Below are 19,147 nucleotides of genomic sequence, written 5' to 3'. Positions count from 1 at the left end.
TGGAGACTGAGAACAGGTACTATACTGGACATACTGGAGACTGAGAACAGGTACTATACTGGACATACTGGAGACTGAGAACAGGTACTATACTGGACATACTGGAGACTGAGAACAGGTACTATACTGGAGACTGAGAACAGGTACTATACTGGACATACTGAGACTGAGAACAGGTACTATACTGGACATACTGGAGACTGAGAACAGGTACTATACTGGACATACTGGAGACTGAGAACAGGTACTATACTGGACATACTGGAGACCGAGAACAGGTACTATACTGGACATACTGGAGACTGAGAACAGGTACTATACTATACTGGACATACTGGAGACTGAGAACAGGTACTATACTATACTGGAGACTGAGAACAGGTACTATACTATACTGGAGACTGAGAACAGGTACTATACTATACTGGACATACTGGAGACTGAGAACAGGTACTATACTATACTGGAGACTGAGAACAGGTACTATACTATACTGGAGACTGAGAACAGGTACTATACTGGACATACTGGAGACTGAGAACAGGTACTATACTATACTGGAGACTGAGAACAGGTACTATACTATACTGGAGACTGAGAACAGGTACTATACTATACTGGACATACTGGAGACTGAGAACAGGTACTATACTATACTGGAGACTGAGAACAGGTACTATACTATACTGGACATACTGGAGACTGAGAACAGGTACTATACTATACTGGAGACTGAGAACAGGTACTATACTATACTGGACATACTGGAGACTGAGAACAGGTACTATACTATACTGGACATACTGGAGACCGAGAACAGGTACTATACTATACTGGAGACTGAGAACAGGTACTATACTATACTGGACATACTGGAGACTGAGAACAGGTACTATACTATACTGGAGACTGAGAACAGGTACTATACTATACTGGAGACTGAGAACAGGTACTATACTGGACATACTGGAGACTGAGAACAGGTACTATACTGGACATACTGGAGACTGAGAACAGGTACTATACTATACTGGACATACTGGAGACAGAACAGGTACTGGAGACTGAGAACAGGTACTATACTGGATACTGGAGACTGAGAACAGGTACTATACTATACTGGACATACTGGAGACTGAGAACAGGTACTATACTGGACATACTGGAGACTGAGAACAGGTACTATACTATACTGGACATACTGGAGACCGAGAACAGGTACTATACTATACTGGAGACTGAGAACAGGTACTATACTATACTGGACATACTGGAGACTGAGAACAGGTACTATACTATACTGGACATACTGGAGACTGAGAACAGGTACTATACTATACTGGAGACTGAGAACAGGTACTGGAGACTGAGAACAGGTACTATACTATACTGGAGACTGAGAACAGGTACTATACTATACTGGACATACTGGAGACTGAGAACAGGTACTATACTATACTGGACATACTGGAGACTGAGAACAGGTACTATACTATACTGGACATACTGGAGACTGAGAACAGGTACTATACTATACTGGAGACTGAGAACAGGTACTATACTATACTATACTGGAGACTGAGAACAGGTACTATACTATACTATACTGGAGACTGAGAACAGGTACTATACTATACTGGACATACTGGAGACTGAGAACAGGTACTATACTGGACATACTGGAGACCGAGAACAGGTACTATACTGGACATACTGGAGACTGAGAACAGGTACTATACTATACTGAGATACTATGGAGACTGAGAACAGGTACTATACTATACTGGACATACTGGAGACTGAGAACAGGTACTATACATACTGGAGACTGAGAACAGGTACTATACTATACTGGAGACTGAGAACAGGTACTATACTATACTCGACTTACTGGAGACTGAGAACAGGTACTATACTATACTGGAGACTGAGAACAGGTACTATACTATACTGGAGACTGAGAACAGGTACATACTATACTGAGACTGAGAACAGGTACTATACTATACTGGAGACTGAGAACAGGTACTATACTGGATATACTGGAGACTGAGAACAGGTACTATACTATACTGGACATACTGAGAACAGACTGAGACTGAACAGGTACTATACTATACTGGAGACTGAGAACAGGTACTATACTATACTGGACATACTGGAGACTGAGAACAGGTACTATACTGGACATACTGGAGACTACTACTGGACATACTGGAGACTGAGAACAGGTACTATATACTGGACATACTGGAGACTGAGAACAGGTACTATACTATACTGGAGACTGAGAACAGGTACTACTATACTGGAGACTGAGAACAGGTACTATACTATACTGGACATACTGGAGACTGAGAACAGGTGAGAACAGGTATACTATACTGGACATACTGGAGACTGAGAACAGGTACTATACTATACTGGAGACTGAGAACAGGTACTATACTATACTGGACATACTGGAGACTGAGAACAGGTACTATACTATACTGGACATACTATACTATACTGGAGACTGAGAACAGGTACTATACTATACTGGACATACTGGAGACTGAGAACAGGTACTATACTATACTGGACATACTGGAGACCGAGAACAGGTACTATACTATACTGGAGACTGAGAACAGGTACTATACTGGACATACTGGAGACTGAGAACAGGTACTATACTATACTGGAGACTGAGAACAGGTACTATACTGGACATACTGAGACTGAGAACAGGTAACTGGACATACTGGAGACTGAGAACAGGTACTATACTATACTGGAGACTGAGAACAGGTACTATACTATACTGGACATACTGGAGACTGAGAACAGGTACTATACTATACTGGAGACTGAGAACAGGTACTATACTATACTGGACATACTGGAGACTGAGAACAGGTACTATACTATACTGGACATACTGGAGACTGAGAACAGGTACTATACTATACTGGAGACTGAGAACAGGTACTATACTATACTGGACATACTGGAGACTGAGAACAGGTAATACTATACTGGAGACTGAGAACTACTATACTATACTGGACATACTGGAGACTGAGAACAGGTACTATACTATACTGGACATACTGGAGACTGAGAACAGGTACTATACTATACTAGACTGAGAACAGGTACTATACTGGACTGGAGACTGAGAACAGGTACTATACTGGACATACTGGAGACTGAGAACAGGTACTATACTATACTGGACATACTGGAGACTGAGAACAGGTACTATACTATACTGGACATACTGGACATACTGGAGACTGAGAACAGGTACTATACTATACTGGACATACTGGAGACTGAGAACAGGTACTATACTATACTGGACATACTGGAGACTGAGAACAGGTACTATACTATACTGGACATACTGGACATACTGGAGACTGAGAACAGGTACTATACTATACTGGACATACTGGAGACTGAGAACAGGTACTATACTATACTGGACATACTGACTGAGAACAGGTACTATACATACTGGAGACTGAGAACTACTATACTGGACATACTGGAGACTGAGAACAGGTACTATACTATACTGGACATACTGGAGACTGAGAACAGGTACTATACTATACTGGAGACTGAGAACAGGTACTATACTATACTGGACATACTGGAGACTGAGAACAGGTACTATACTATACTGGACATACTGGAGACTGAGAACAGGTACTATACTGGACATACTGGAGACTGAGAACAGGTACTATACTATACTACTATACTGGAGACTGAGAACAGGTACTATACTATACTGGACATACTGGACTGAGAACTGATACTATACTGAACTGGAGACTGAGAACAGGTACTATACTATACTGGACATACTGGAGACTGAGAACAGGTACTATACTATACTGGACATACTGGACATACTGGAGACTGAGAACAGGTACTATACTATACTGGACATACTGGAGACTGAGAACAGGTACTATACTATACTATACTAGACATACTGGAGACTGAGAACAGGTACTATACTATACTATACTGGAGACTGAGAACAGGTACTATACTATACTATACTGGAGACTGAGAACAGGTACTATACTATACTGGACATACTGGAGACTGAGAACAGGTACTATACTATACATACTGGAGACTGAGAACAGGTACTATACTATACTGGAGACTGAGAACAGGTACTATACTATACTGGACACTGGAGACTGAGAACAGGTACTGGGAGACTGAGAACAGGTACTATACTATACTGGACATACTGGAGACTGAGAACAGGTACTATACTATACTGGAGACTGAGAACAGGTACTATACTATACTGGACATACTGGAGACTGAGAACAGGTACTATACTATACTGGAGACTGAGAACAGGTACTATACTATACTGGACATACTGGAGACTGAGAACAGGTACTATACTATACTGGAGACTGAGAACAGGTACTATACTATACTGGACATACTGGAGACTGAGAACAGGTACTATACTATACTGGAGACTGAGAACAGGTACTATACTATACTACTGGAGACTGAGAACAGGTACTATACTATACTGGAGACTGAGAACAGGTACTATACTATACTGGACATACTGGAGACCGAGAACAGGTACTATACTATACTGGAGACTGAGAACAGGTACTATACTGGAAATACTGGAGACTGAGAACAGGTACTATACTGGAGACTGAGAACAGGTACTATACTATACTGGAGACTGAGAACAGGTACTATACTGGAGACTGAGAACAGGTACTATACTATACTGGACATACTGGAGACTGAGAACAGGTACTATACTGGACATACTGGAGACTGAGACATACTGGAGAGAACAGGTACTATACTGGACATACTGGAGACTGAGAACAGGTACTATACTATACTGGAGACTGAGAACAGGTACTATACTGGACATACTGGAGACTGAGAACAGGTACTATACTATACTGGAGACTGAGAACAGGTACTATACTACTATACTGGAGACTGAGAACAGGTACTATACTATACTGGAGACTGAGAACAGGTACTATACTGGACATACTGGAGACTGAGAACAGGTACTATACTATACTGGAGACTGAGAACAGGTACTATACTATACTGGAGACTGAGAACAGGTACTATACTATACTGGACATACTGGAGACTGAGAACAGGTACTATACTATACTGGAGACTGAGAACAGGTACTATACTATACTGGATACTGGAGACTGAGAACAGGTACTATACTATACTGGAGACTGAGAACAGGTACTGGAGACTGAGAACAGGTACTATACTGGACATACTGGAGACTGAGAACAGGTACTATACTATACTGGAGACTGAGAACAGGTACATACTGGAGACTGAGAACAGGTACTAGGTACTGGAGATACTACTACTATACTGGACATACTGGAGACTGAGAACAGGTACTATACTATACTGGAGACTGAGAACAGGTACTATACTGGACATACTGGAGACTGAGAACAGGTACTATACTGGACATACTGGAGACTGAGAACAGGTACTATACTATACTGGACATACTGGAGACTGAGAACAGGTACTATACTGGACATACTGGAGACTGAGAACAGGTACTATACTGGACATACTGGAGACTGAGAACAGGTACTACTATACTGGACATACTGACTGAGAACAGGTACTATACTGAGGAACAGAACAGGTACTATACTGGACATACTGGAGACTGAGAACAGGTACTATACTACAGGTACTAGAACAGGTACTATACTGGACATACTGGAGACTGAGAACAGGTAGGTACTATACTATACTATACTGGAGACTGAGAACAGGTACTATACTATACTGGACATACTGGAGACTGAGAACAGGTACTATACTATACTGGAGACTGAGAACAGGTACTATACTATACTGGAGACTGAGAACAGGTACTGGAGACTGAGAACAGGTACTATACTATACTGGAGACTGAGAACAGGTACTATACTATACTGGAGAGACTGAGAACAGGTACTATACTGGATACTGGAGACTGAGAACAGGTACTATATACTGGACATACTGGAGACTGAGAACAGGTACTATACTATACTGGACATACTGGAGACCAGAGAACAGGTACTATACTATACTGGACATACTGGAGACTGAGAACAGGTACTATACTACTGGAGACTGACTGGACACTGAGAACAGGTACTGACTATACTGGACATACTGGAGACTGAGAACAGGTACTATACTATACTGGACATACTGGAGACCGAGAACAGGTACTATACTATACTGGAGACTGAGAACAGGTACTATACTGGACATACTGGAGACTGAGAACAGGTACTATACTGGACATACTGGAGACTGAGAACAGGTACTATACTATACTGGACATACTGGAGACTGAGAACAGGTACTATACTATACTGGAGACTGAGAACAGGTACTATACTGGAGACTGAGAACAGGTACTATACTATACTGGACATACTGGAGACTGAGAACAGGTACTATACTATACTGGACATACTGGACTGAGAACAGGTACTGGAGACTGAGACTATACTGGACATACTGGAGACTGAGAACAGGTACTATACTATACTGGAGAACTGAGGTACTATACTACATACTGGAGACTGAGAACAGGTACTATACTACTGGACTGGACATACTGGAGACTGAGAACAGGTACTATACTATAATGGACATACTGGAGACTGAGAACAGGTACTATACTATACTATACTGGACATACTGGAGACTGAGAACAGGTACTATACTATACTATACTGGACATACTGGAGACTACAGGTACTATACTATACTGGAGGACTGAGAGACTGAGAACAGGTACTATACTATACTATACTGGAGACTGAGAACAGGTACTATACTATACTATACTGGAGACTGAGAACAGGTACTATACTATACTGGACATACTGGAGACTGAGAACAGGTACTATACTATACTATAGTGGACATACTGGAGACTGAGAACAGGTACTATACTATACTATACTGGACATAATGGAGACTGAGAACAGGTACTATACTATACTATACTATTCTATACTATACTATACTGGACATCCTGGAGACTGAGAACAGGTACTATACTATACTATACTGGACATACTGGAGACTGAGAACAGGTACTATACTACACTGGACATACTGGAGACTGAGAATAGGTACTATACTATACTGGAGACTGAGAACAGGTACTATACTATACTGGACATACTGGAGACTGAGAACAGGTACTATACTATACTGGAGACTGAGAACAGGTACTATACTATACTGGACATACTGGAGACTGAGAATAGGTACTATAATATACTATACTGGAGACTGAGAACAGGTAATATACTATACTGGAGACTGAGAACAGGTACTATACTATACTGGAGACTGAGAACAGGTACTATACTATACTGGACATACTGGAGACTGAGAACAGGTACTATACTATACTGGACATACTGGAGACTGAGAAAAGGTACTATACTATACTGGACATACTGGAGACTGAGAACAGGTACTATACTATACTATAATAGACATACTGGAGACTGAGAACAGGTACTATACTATACTATACTGGACATACTGGAGACTGAGAACAGGTACTATACTATACTATAATAGACATACTGGAGACTGAGAACAGGTACTATACTATACTGGACATACTGGACATACTGAAGACTGAGAACAGGTACTATACTATACTATACTGGACATACTGGAGACTGAGAACAGATACTATACTATACTATACTGGACATACTGGAGACTGAGAATAGGTACTATACTATACTGGAGACTGAGAATAGGTACTATACTATACTATACTGGACATACTGGAGACTGGGAACAGGTACTATACTATACTATACTGGAGACTGAGAACAGATACTATACTATACTATACTGGACATACTGGAGACTGAGAACAGGTACTATACTATACTGGGCATACTGGAGACTGAGAACAGGTACTATACTATAATGGACATACTGGAGACTGAGAACAGGTACTATACTATACTATACTGGACATACTGGAGACTGAGAACAGATACTATACTATACTGGACATACTGGAGACTGAGAACAGATACTATACTATATTATACAATAGACTACTGGGCATACTATCATCAGTTACGACCTGGTGATGGAGTTGTGTTCTGTTATCATCAGTTACTACCTGGTGATGGAGTTGTGTTCTGTTATCATCAGTTACTACCTGGTGATGGAGTTGTGTTCTGTTATCATCAGTTACTACCTGGTGATGGAGTTGTGTTCTGTTATCATCAGTTACTACCTGGTGATGGAGTTGTGTTCTGTTATCATCAGTTACTACCTGGTGATGGAGTTGTGTCCTGTCATCTGTTATCATCAGTTACTACCTGGTGATGGAGTTGTGTTCTGTTATCATCAGTTACTACCTGGTGATGGAGTTGTGTCCTGTCATCATCAGTTACTACCTGGTGATGGAGTTGTGTTCTGTTATCATCAGTTACTACCTGGTGATGGAGTTGTGTTCTGTTATCATCAGTTACTACCTGGTGATGGAGTTGTGTCCTGTCATCTGTTATCATCAGTTACTACCTGGTGATGGAGTTGTGTCCTGGAGGAAACCTCATGAACCGGATCTACGATAAGAAGAAGCTGGACGAGAGAGAGACTCAGAAATACGTACGGCAGCTGGTGATGGCTGTGGAACATCTGCACAGAGCTGGAGTGGTGCACAGGTAGACACCCACACACACACACACACACAGGTATACACACACACACACACACACGCACACACACACACACACAGGTACACACACAGGTACACACACAGGTATACACACACACACACACACACACACACACACACACACACACACACACACACACACACACACACACACACACACACACACACACACACACACACACACACACACACACACACACACACACACACACACACACACACCCAAACCCACAGGTAGACACACACACACCCAAACCCACAGGTAGACACACACACACCCACACCCACAGGTAGACACACACACACACACCCACCCACAGGTAGACACACACACCCACACACACTCTCACAGGTACACACCAACAGGTAGACACACCCACACCCACAGGTAGACACACACACACCCACAGGTAGACACACAGGTAGACACACACACACACACACACACACACACACACACACACACACACACACACACACACACACACACACACACACACACACACACACACACACACACACACACACACACACACACACACACACACAGGTAGAGGGAGACACACACACACACACAGGTAGACACACACAGGTAGAGGGAGACACACAGGTAGACACACACAGGTAGAGGGAGACACACACACACACTGGTAGACACACACACACACACACACACACACACACACACACACACACACACACACACACACACACACACACACACACACACACACACACACACACACACACACACACACACACACACACACACACACACGCACACACAGGTAGACACACACACACACAGGTAGAAACACACACACACAGGTAGAGGGAGACACACACAGGTAGAGGGAGACACACACACACAGGTAGACACACACACACACACAGGTAGAGGGAGACACACACACACACACACACACACACACACACACACACACACAGGTAGAGGGAGACACACACACACACGCACACACACACACACACAGGTAGAGGGAGACACACACACACAGGTAGACACACACACACACAGGTAGACACACACACACAGGTAGAGGGAGACACACACACACACAGAGGTAGACACACACACACACACTCATAGGTAGACACACACACACAGGTAGACACACACACACACACACAGGTAGACACACACACAGGTAGACACACACGCACGTAGACACACACAATGTAGGGAGGACAGTGATCAGAGTGATCAGAATATACTAATGTCCTACCATACATTGACAGTCGGTCGCAGTGTCTGTGTGGTCACTGTGCTGATAAGGTTGACCTCTGTGTTCTGTGTTGACCTCTGTGTGTCTGTCTCACAGGGACCTGAAAATTGAAAACCTGCTGTTGGATGAACAGGAACACATCAAGCTCATAGGTACAACTGTTTAATTAACCAACCCTGCCCTGTCTCTGTGTTAACCAACCCTGCCCTGTCTCTGTGTTAACCAACCCTGCCCTGTCTCTGTGTTAACCAACCCTGCTCTGTCTGTGTGTTAACCAACCCTGCTCTGTCTCTGTGTTAACCAACCCAGCTCTGTTTCTGTGTTAACCAACCCTGCCCTGTCTCTGTGTTAACCAACCCTGCCCTGTCTCTGTGTTAACCAACCCTGCTCTGTCTGTGTGTTAACCAACCCTGCTCTGTCTCTGTGTTAACCAACCCTGCTCTGTCTCTGTGTTAACCAACCCAGCTCTGTTTCTGTGTTAACCAACCCTGCCCTGTTTCTGTGTTAACCAACCCTGCCCTGTCTCTGTGTTAACCAACCCTGCTCTGTCTCTGTGTTAACCAACCCTGCTCTGTCTCTGTGTTAACCAACCCTGCTCTGTCTCTGTGTTAACCAACCCTGCTCTGTCTCTGTGTTAACCAACCCTGCTCTGTCTCTGTGTTAACCAACCCTGCTCTGTGTTAACCAACCCTGCCCTGTCTCTGTGTTAACCAACCCTGCTCTGTCTCTGTGTTAACCAACCCTGCTCTGTCTCTGTGTTAACCAACCCTGCTCTGTCTCTGTCTCTGTGTTCACCAACCCTGCTCTGTCTCTGTGTTCACCAACCCTGCTCTGTCTGTGTTAACCAACTCTGCTCTGTCTCTGTGTTAACCAACCCTGCTCTGTCTCTGTGTTAACCAACCCTGCCCTATCTCTGTTAACCAACCCTGCTCTGTCTCTATGTTAACCAAGCCTGCTCTGTTTCTGTGTTAACCAACCCTGCTCTGTATCTGTCTCTGTGTTAACCAACCCTGCTCTGTATCTGTCTCTGTGTTAACCAAACCTGCTCTGTCTCTGTTAACCAACCCTGCTCTGTATCTGTGTCTGTGTTAACCAAGCCTGCTCTGTCTCTGTGGTAACCAACCCTGCTCTGTATCTGTGTCTGTGTTAACCAACCCTGCTCTGTCTCTGTGTTAACCAACCCTGCGCTGTCTCTGTGTTAACCAACCCTGCTCTGTATCTGTGTTAACCAACCCTGCTCTGTATCTGTGTCTGTGTTAACCAACCCTGCTCTGTATCTGTGTCTGTGTTAACCAACCCTGCTCTGTCTCGGTGTTAACCAACCCTGCTCTGTCTCTGTGTTAACCAACCCTGCTCTGTCTCTGTGTTAACCAACCCTGCTCTGTCTCTGTGTTAACCAACCCTGCTCTGTCTCTGTGTTAACCAACCCTGCTCTGTCTCTGTGTCAACCAACCCTGCTCTGTCTCTGTGTCAACCAACCCTGCTCTGTGTCTGTGTTAACCAACCCTGCTCTGTCTCTGTGTTAACCAACCCTGCTCTGTCTCTGTGTTAACCAACCCTGCTCTGTCTCTGTGTAACCAACCCTGCTCTGTCTCTGTGTCTGTGTTAACCAACCCTGCTCTGTGTCTGTGTTCACCAACCCTGCTCTGTCTGTGTTAACCAACTCTGCTCTGTCTCTGTGTTAACCAACCCTGCTCTGTCTCTGTGTTAACCAACCCTGCTCTGTCTCTGTGTTAACCAACCCTGCTCTGTGTCTGTGTTAACCAACCCTGCTCTGTCTCTGTGTGTGTGTTAACCAACCCTGCTCTGTCTCTGTGTTAATAATTAACCAACCCTGCTCTGTCTCTGTGTCTGTGTTAACCAACCCTGCTCTGTGTCTGTGTTAACCAACCCTGCTGTCTCTGTGTATGTGTTAACCAACCCTGCTCTGTCTCTGTGTTAACCAACCCTGCTCTGTCTCTGTGTTCACCAACCCTGCTCTGTCTCTGTGTTCACCAACCCTGCTCTGTCTGTGTTAACCAACTCTGCTCTGTCTCTGTGTTAACCAACCCTGCTCTGTCTCTGTGTTAACCAACCCTGCCCTATCTCTGTTAACCAACCCTGCTCTGTCTCTATGTTAACCAAGCCTGCTCTGTTTCTGTGTTAACCAACCCTGCTCTGTATCTGTCTCTGTGTTAACCAACCCTGCTCTGTATCTGTCTCTGTGTTAACCAAACCTGCTCTGTCTCTGTTAACCAACCCTGCTCTGTATCTGTGTCTGTGTTAACCAAGCCTGCTCTGTCTCTGTGGTAACCAACCCTGCTCTGTATCTGTGTCTGTGTTAACCAACCCTGCTCTGTCTCTGTGTTAACCAACCCTGCGCTGTCTCTGTGTTAACCAACCCTGCTCTGTATCTGTGTCTGTGTTAACCAACCCTGCTCTGTATCTGTGTCTGTGTTAACCAACCCTGCTCTGTATCTGTGTCTGTGTTAACCAACCCTGCTCTGTCTCGGTGTTAACCAACCCTGCTCTGTCTCTGTGTTAACCAACCCTGCTCTGTCTCTGTGTTAACCAACCCTGCTCTGTCTCTGTGTTAACCAACCCTGCTCTGTCTCTGTGTCAACCAACCCTGCTCTGTCTCTGTGTCAACCAACCCTGCTCTGTGTCTGTGTTAACCAACCCTGCTCTGTCTCTGTGTTAACCAACCCTGCTCTGTCTCTGTGTTAACCAACCCTGCTCTGTCTCTGTGTTAACCAACCCTGCTTTGTGTCTGTGTCAACCAACCCTGCTCTGTCTCTGTGTGTGTTAACCAACCCTGCTTTGTCTGTGTGTGTGTGTGTGTGTGTTAACCAACCCCTGCTTTGTCTCTCTGTGTGTGTGTGTTAACCAACCCCTGCTTTGTCTCTCTGTGTGTGTGTGTGTGTGTGTGTGTGTGTGTGTGTGTGTGTGTGTGTGTGTGTGTGTGTGTGTGTGTGTGTGTGTGTGTGTGTGTGTGTGTGTGTTAACCAACCCCTGCTTTGTCTCTCTCTCTCTCTCTGTGTGTGTGTGTGTGTGTAACCAACCCCTGCTTTGTCTCTCTCTGTGTGTGTGTGTTAACCAACCCCTGCTTTGTCTCTCTGTGTGTGTGTGTGTGTTAACCAACCCCTGCTTTGTCTCTCTCTGTGTGTGTGTGTGTGTGTGTTAACCAACCCCTGCTTTGTCTCTCTCTCTCTGGGTGTGTGTTAACCAACCCCTGCTTTGTCTCTCTCTCTCTCTCTCTGTGTGCGTTAACCAACTCCTGCTTTGTCTCTCTCTCTCTCTGTGTGTGTGTTAACCAACCCCTGCTTTGTCTCTGTGTGTGTGTGTGTGTGTGTGTGTGTGTGTGTGTGTGTGTGTGTGTGTGTGTGTGTGTGTGTGTGTGTGTGTGTGTTAACCAACCCCTGCTTTGTCTCTCTCTCTGTGTGTATTTTATTTGTAACAAATTCAGCTGGAGGAGTTAAAGTTGCCATCTTCTACAGAGGCTAAACAAACAGGCAGAAGATGACAACAGTAGCTGGGTCAGACAGAACCTCTGGTGTCTCCAGTAGCTGGGTCAGACAGAACCTCTGGTGTCTCCAGTAGCTGGGTCAGACAGAACCTCTGGTGTCTCCAGTAGCTGGGTCAGACAGAATCTGTTGCCTCCAGTAGCTGGGTCAGACAGAACCTCTGGTGTCTCCAGTAGCTGGGTCAGACAGAACCTGGTGTCTCCAGTAGCTGGGTCAGACAGAACCTCTGGTGTCTCCAGTAGCTGGGTCAGACAGAACATCTGGTGTCTCCAGTAGCTGGGTCAGACAGAACCTGGTCCCTCCAGTAGCTGGGTCAGACAGAACCTGGTGTCTCCAGTAGCTGGGTCAGACAGAACCTGGTCCCTCCAGTAGCTGGGTCACCAATTTGTAAGTCGCTCTGGATAAGAGCGTCTGCTAAATTACTTAAATGTAAATGTAAATGTAGCTGGATCAGACAGAACCTGGTCCCTCCAGTAGCTGGGTCAGACAGAACCTCTGGTGTCTCCAGTAGCTGGGTCAGATAGAACCTGGTCCCTCCAGTAGCTGGGTCAGACAGAACCTCTGGTGTCTCCAGTAGCTGGGTCAGACAGAACCTCTGGTGTCTCCAGTAGCTGGGTCAGACAGAACCTGGTGTCTCCAGTAGCTGGGTCAGACAGAACCTGGCGCCTTCAGTAGCTGGGTCAGACAGAACCTGATGCCTCCAGTAGCTGGGTCAGACAGAACCTGGTCCCTCCAGTAGCTGGGTCAGACAGAACCTGGTCCCTCCAGTAGCTGGGTCAGACAGAACCTGGTGTCTCCAGTAGCTGGGTCAGACAGAACCTGGTGCCTCCAGTAGCTGGGTCAGATAGAACCTGGTCCCTCCAGTAGCTGGGTCAGACAGAACCTCTGGTGTCTCCAGTAGCTGGGTCAGATAGAACCTGGTCCCTCCAGTAGCTGGGTCAGACAGAACCTCTGGTGTCTCCAGTAGCTGGGTCAGACAGAACCTCTGGTGTCTCCAGTAGCTGGGTCAGACAGAACCTGGTGTCTCCAGTAGCTGGGTCAGACAGAACCTGGCGCCTTCAGTAGCTGGGTCAGACAGAACCTGGTGCCTCCAGTAGCTGGGTCAGACAGAACCTGGTCCCTCCAGTAGCTGGGTCAGACAGAACCTGGTCCCTCCAGTAGCTGGGTCAGACAGAACCTGGTGTCTCCAGTAGCTGGGTCAGACAGAACCTGGTGCCTCCAGTAGCTGGGTCAGACAGAACCTGGTCCCTCCAGTAGCTGGGTCAGACAGAACCTGGTGCCTCCAGTGATAGAACTCATTTTTTAACCATCCATGTTTATTGGACATAATCACAAGCCTCATGTCTTCACTGCATGTTAGGAACAGGGGACCAAATCCTACACGTTTGTAGAGTCACAAGCCTCATGTCTTCACTGCATGTTAGGAACAGGGGACCAAATCCTACACGTTTGTAGAGTCACAAGCCTCATGTCTTCACTGCATGTTAGGAACAGGGGACCAAATCCTACATGTTTGACTACTTTAATACAGTAGAGTTATGACACCTTTAAATGGGGATCTACATTCTTTCTTTCCTAAATGGTAAAACACAAATGGATTTTGTATTTAATACATTTTGTTTTTTAAAGTAATCTTTATTCAACTAGGCAAGACAGTTAAGAACAAATTCTCATTTACAATGACGGCCCCCATTATAATATATACATTATAAAACCAAACAGCTCATTAATAACAGATAATATACATTATAAAACCAAACAGCTCATTAATAACAGATAATATATACATTATAAAACCAAACAACTCATTAATAACAGATAATGTACATTATAAAACCAAACAGCTCATTAATAACAGGTAATATATATTATAAAACCAAACAGCTCATTAATAACAGATAATATACATTATAAAACCAAACAGCTCATTAATAACAGATAATATACATTATAAAACCAAACAGCTCATTAATAACAGATAATATACATTATAAAACCAAACAGCTCATTAATAACAGATAATATACATTATAAAACCAAACAGCTCATTAATAACAGATAATATACATTATAAAACCAAACAGCTCATTAATAACAGATAATATACATTATAAAACCAAACAGCTCATTAATAACAGATAATATACATTATAAAACCAAACAGCTCATTAATAACAGGTAATATACATTATAAAACCAAACAGCTCATTAATAACAGATAATATACATTATAAAACCAAACAGCTCATTAATAACAGATAATATACATTATAAAACCAAACAGCTCATTAATAACAGGTAATATACATTATAAAACCAAACAGCTCATTAATAACAGATAATATACATTATAAAACCAAACAGCTCATTAATAACAGATAATATACATTATAAAACCAAACAGCTCATTAATAACAGGTAATATACATTATAAAACCAAACAGCTCATTAATAACAGATAATATACATTATAAAACCAAACAGCTCATTAATAACAGATAATATACATTATAAAACCAAACAGCTCATTAATAACAGATAATATACATTATAAAACCAAACAGCTCATTAATAACAGATAATATACATTATAAAACCAAACAGCTCATTAATAACAGATAATATACATTATAAAACCAAACAGCTCATTAATAACAGATAATATACATTATAAAACCAAACAGCTCATTAATAACAGATAATATACATTATAAAACCAAACAGCTCATTAATAACAGATAATATACATTATAAAACCAAACAGCTCATTAATAACAGATAATATACATTATAAAACCAAACAGCTCATTAATAACAGATAATATACATTATAAAACCAAACAGCTCATTAATAACAGATAATATAAAACATTATAAAATAATATACATTATAAAACAAACAGCTCATTAATAACAGATAATATACATTATAAAACCAAACAGCTCATTAATAACAGATAATATACATTATAAAACCAAACAGCTCATTAATAACAGGTAATATACATTATAAAACCAAACAGCTCATTAATAACAGATAATATACATTATAAAACCAAACAGCTCATTAATAACAGATAATATACATTATAAAACCAAACAGCTCATTAATAACAGATAATATACATTATAAAACCAAACAGCTTTAATAACAGATAATATACATTATAAAACCAAACAGCTCATTAATAACAGATAATATACATTATAAAACCAAACAGCTCATTAATAACAGATAATATACATTATAAAACCAAACAGCTCATTAATAACAGATAATATACATTATAAAACCAAACAGCTCATTAATAACAGATAATATACATTATAAAACCAAACAGCTCATTAATAACAGATAATATACATTATAAAACCAAACAGCTCATTAATAACAGGTAATATACATTATAAAACCAAACAGCTCATTAATAACAGATAATATACATTATAAAACCAAACAGCTCATTAATAACAGATAATATACATTATAAAACCAAACAGCTCATTAATAACAGATAATATACATTATAAAACCAAACAGCTCATTAATAACAGATAATATACATTATAAAACCAAACAGCTCATTAATAACAGATAATATACATTATAAAACCAAACAGCTCATTAATAACAGATAATATACATTATAAAACCAAACAGCTCATTAATAACAGATAATATACATTATAAAACCAAACAGCTCATTAATAACAGATAATATACATTATAAAACCAAACAGCTCATTAATAACAGATAATATACATTATAAAACCAAACAGCTCATTAATAACAGATAATATACATTATAAAACCAAACAGCTCATTAATAACAGATAATATACATTATAAAACCAAACAGCTCATTAATAACAGATAATATACATTATAAAACCAAACAGCTCAATTAATAACAGATAATATACATTATAAAACCAAACAGCTCATTAATAACAGATAATATACATTATAAAACCAAACAGCTCATTAATAACAGATAATATACATTATAAAACCAAACAGCTCATTAATAACAGATAATATACATTATAAAACCAAACAGCTCATTAATAACAGATAATATACATTATAAAACCAAACAGCTCATTAATAACAGATAATATACATTATAAAACCAAACAGCTCATTAATAACAGGTAATATACATTATAAAACCAAACAGCTCATTAATAACAGATAATATATACATTACCGTTCAAAAGTTTGGGGTCACTTAGAAATGTCCTTGTTTTTCCACCTTTCTAACTAGTTCTGTCTTTATGTTGCTCTCCCTCTTTCACACCTAAATGACATTCAGAACCTGTCTCCTCCCCTGTAGATTTTGGGCTCAGTAACTGTGCAGGGATCCTGGGTTACTCAGATCCGTTCAGTACACAGTGCGGGAGTCCAGCCTACGCTGCTCCAGAACTTCTGTCCCGCAAGAAGTACGGCCCCAAGGTGGATGTCTGGTCCATGTGAGTATTCTCTGCTTTTTTTTACACGTTATTTCTTAATAGCTAGGTTACTCGTTGGTTATTACTGCACGGTCGGAACTAGAAGCACAAGCATTTAGCTACACTCGTATTAACATCTGCTAATCATGTGTATGTGACGAATAAAATTTGATTTGAGTACATAAACCACACAACTGACAGGTTTTATACACAACAATTTCACGTCTACAACAACTACGTCTCATGTCTACCGTTTACAACAACTACGTCTCATGTCTACCGTTTACAACAACTACGTCTCATGTCTACCGTTTACAACAACTACGTCTCATGTCTACCGTTTACAACAACTACGCCTCATGTCTACCGTTTACAACAAACAGATTTCATGTCTACCGTTTACAACAATTACGTCTCATGTCTACCGTTTACAACAATTACGCGTCATGTCTACCGTTTACAACAATTACGTCTCATGTCTACCGTTTACAACAATTACGTCTCATGTCATTCACACACCCTATTTCTCTGTCAGAATAAATACTTCTAGACTGTAAACAGTAAAGACATCTATTCGAACTACGAGATCACTTCTCAACCAGTTCACTAGAACTAATTTATTATGACATTTATTAGTGGCTGGGTGAGTGTTGTACACGGCTGGGTAACGTTCCTGTTTCCATCACTAGAACTCATTTATTATGAGATTTATTAGTGGCTGGGTGAGTGTTGTACACGGGTGGATGACGTTCCTGTGCATGTTGTCCCTGACAGTGGAGTGGTGAGTGTTGTACAGGGGTGGGTAACGTCCCTGTGCGTGTTGTCCCCTTACCTTGTCTCCTTGTCTCCCTGACAGAGGAGTGAACATGTACGCCATGCTGACCGGCAGCCTTCCCTTCACCGTGGAGCCCTTCAGCCTCAGGGCTCTGCACCAGAAGATGGTGGACAAGGATATGAACCCTCTACCGCCCTCTCTCTCTACAGGTACACACAGAGACGAGCACACAGAGACGAGCACACAGAGACGAGCACACAGAGACGAGAGCACAGAGACGAGAGCACAGAGACGAGCACACAGAGACGAGCACACAGAGACGAGCGCACAGAGACGAGAGCACACAGAGACGAGCGCACAGAGACGAGAGCACACAGAGACGAGCGCACACAG

At 42.1% G+C, this 19,147-nt stretch overlaps 1 protein-coding gene across 1 annotated transcript in view; it reads left to right on the top strand.

The window, feature by feature from the left end:
- Positions 1 to 19,147, top strand: part of LOC123990973 (hormonally up-regulated neu tumor-associated kinase homolog A-like) — a 50,709-nt gene that overhangs the window by 23,269 nt on the left and 8,293 nt on the right. Inside the window, exons 3-6 of the mRNA XM_046292042.1 lie at positions 8,616 to 8,765; positions 10,120 to 10,175; positions 17,865 to 18,000; positions 18,836 to 18,963. Coding sequence (XP_046147998.1) covers positions 8,616 to 8,765; positions 10,120 to 10,175; positions 17,865 to 18,000; positions 18,836 to 18,963 — 470 coding nt within the window. The remainder of the gene's footprint in view (positions 1 to 8,615; positions 8,766 to 10,119; positions 10,176 to 17,864; positions 18,001 to 18,835; positions 18,964 to 19,147) is intronic.

This window comes from Oncorhynchus gorbuscha, linkage group LG02 (genome assembly GCF_021184085.1).
Source record: "Oncorhynchus gorbuscha isolate QuinsamMale2020 ecotype Even-year linkage group LG02, OgorEven_v1.0, whole genome shotgun sequence".
Lineage (NCBI taxonomy): Eukaryota > Metazoa > Chordata > Actinopteri > Salmoniformes > Salmonidae > Oncorhynchus > Oncorhynchus gorbuscha.
The sequence above is the reverse complement of the archived record's forward strand: the minus strand, read 5'-3'. Positions and strand labels throughout refer to the sequence as shown.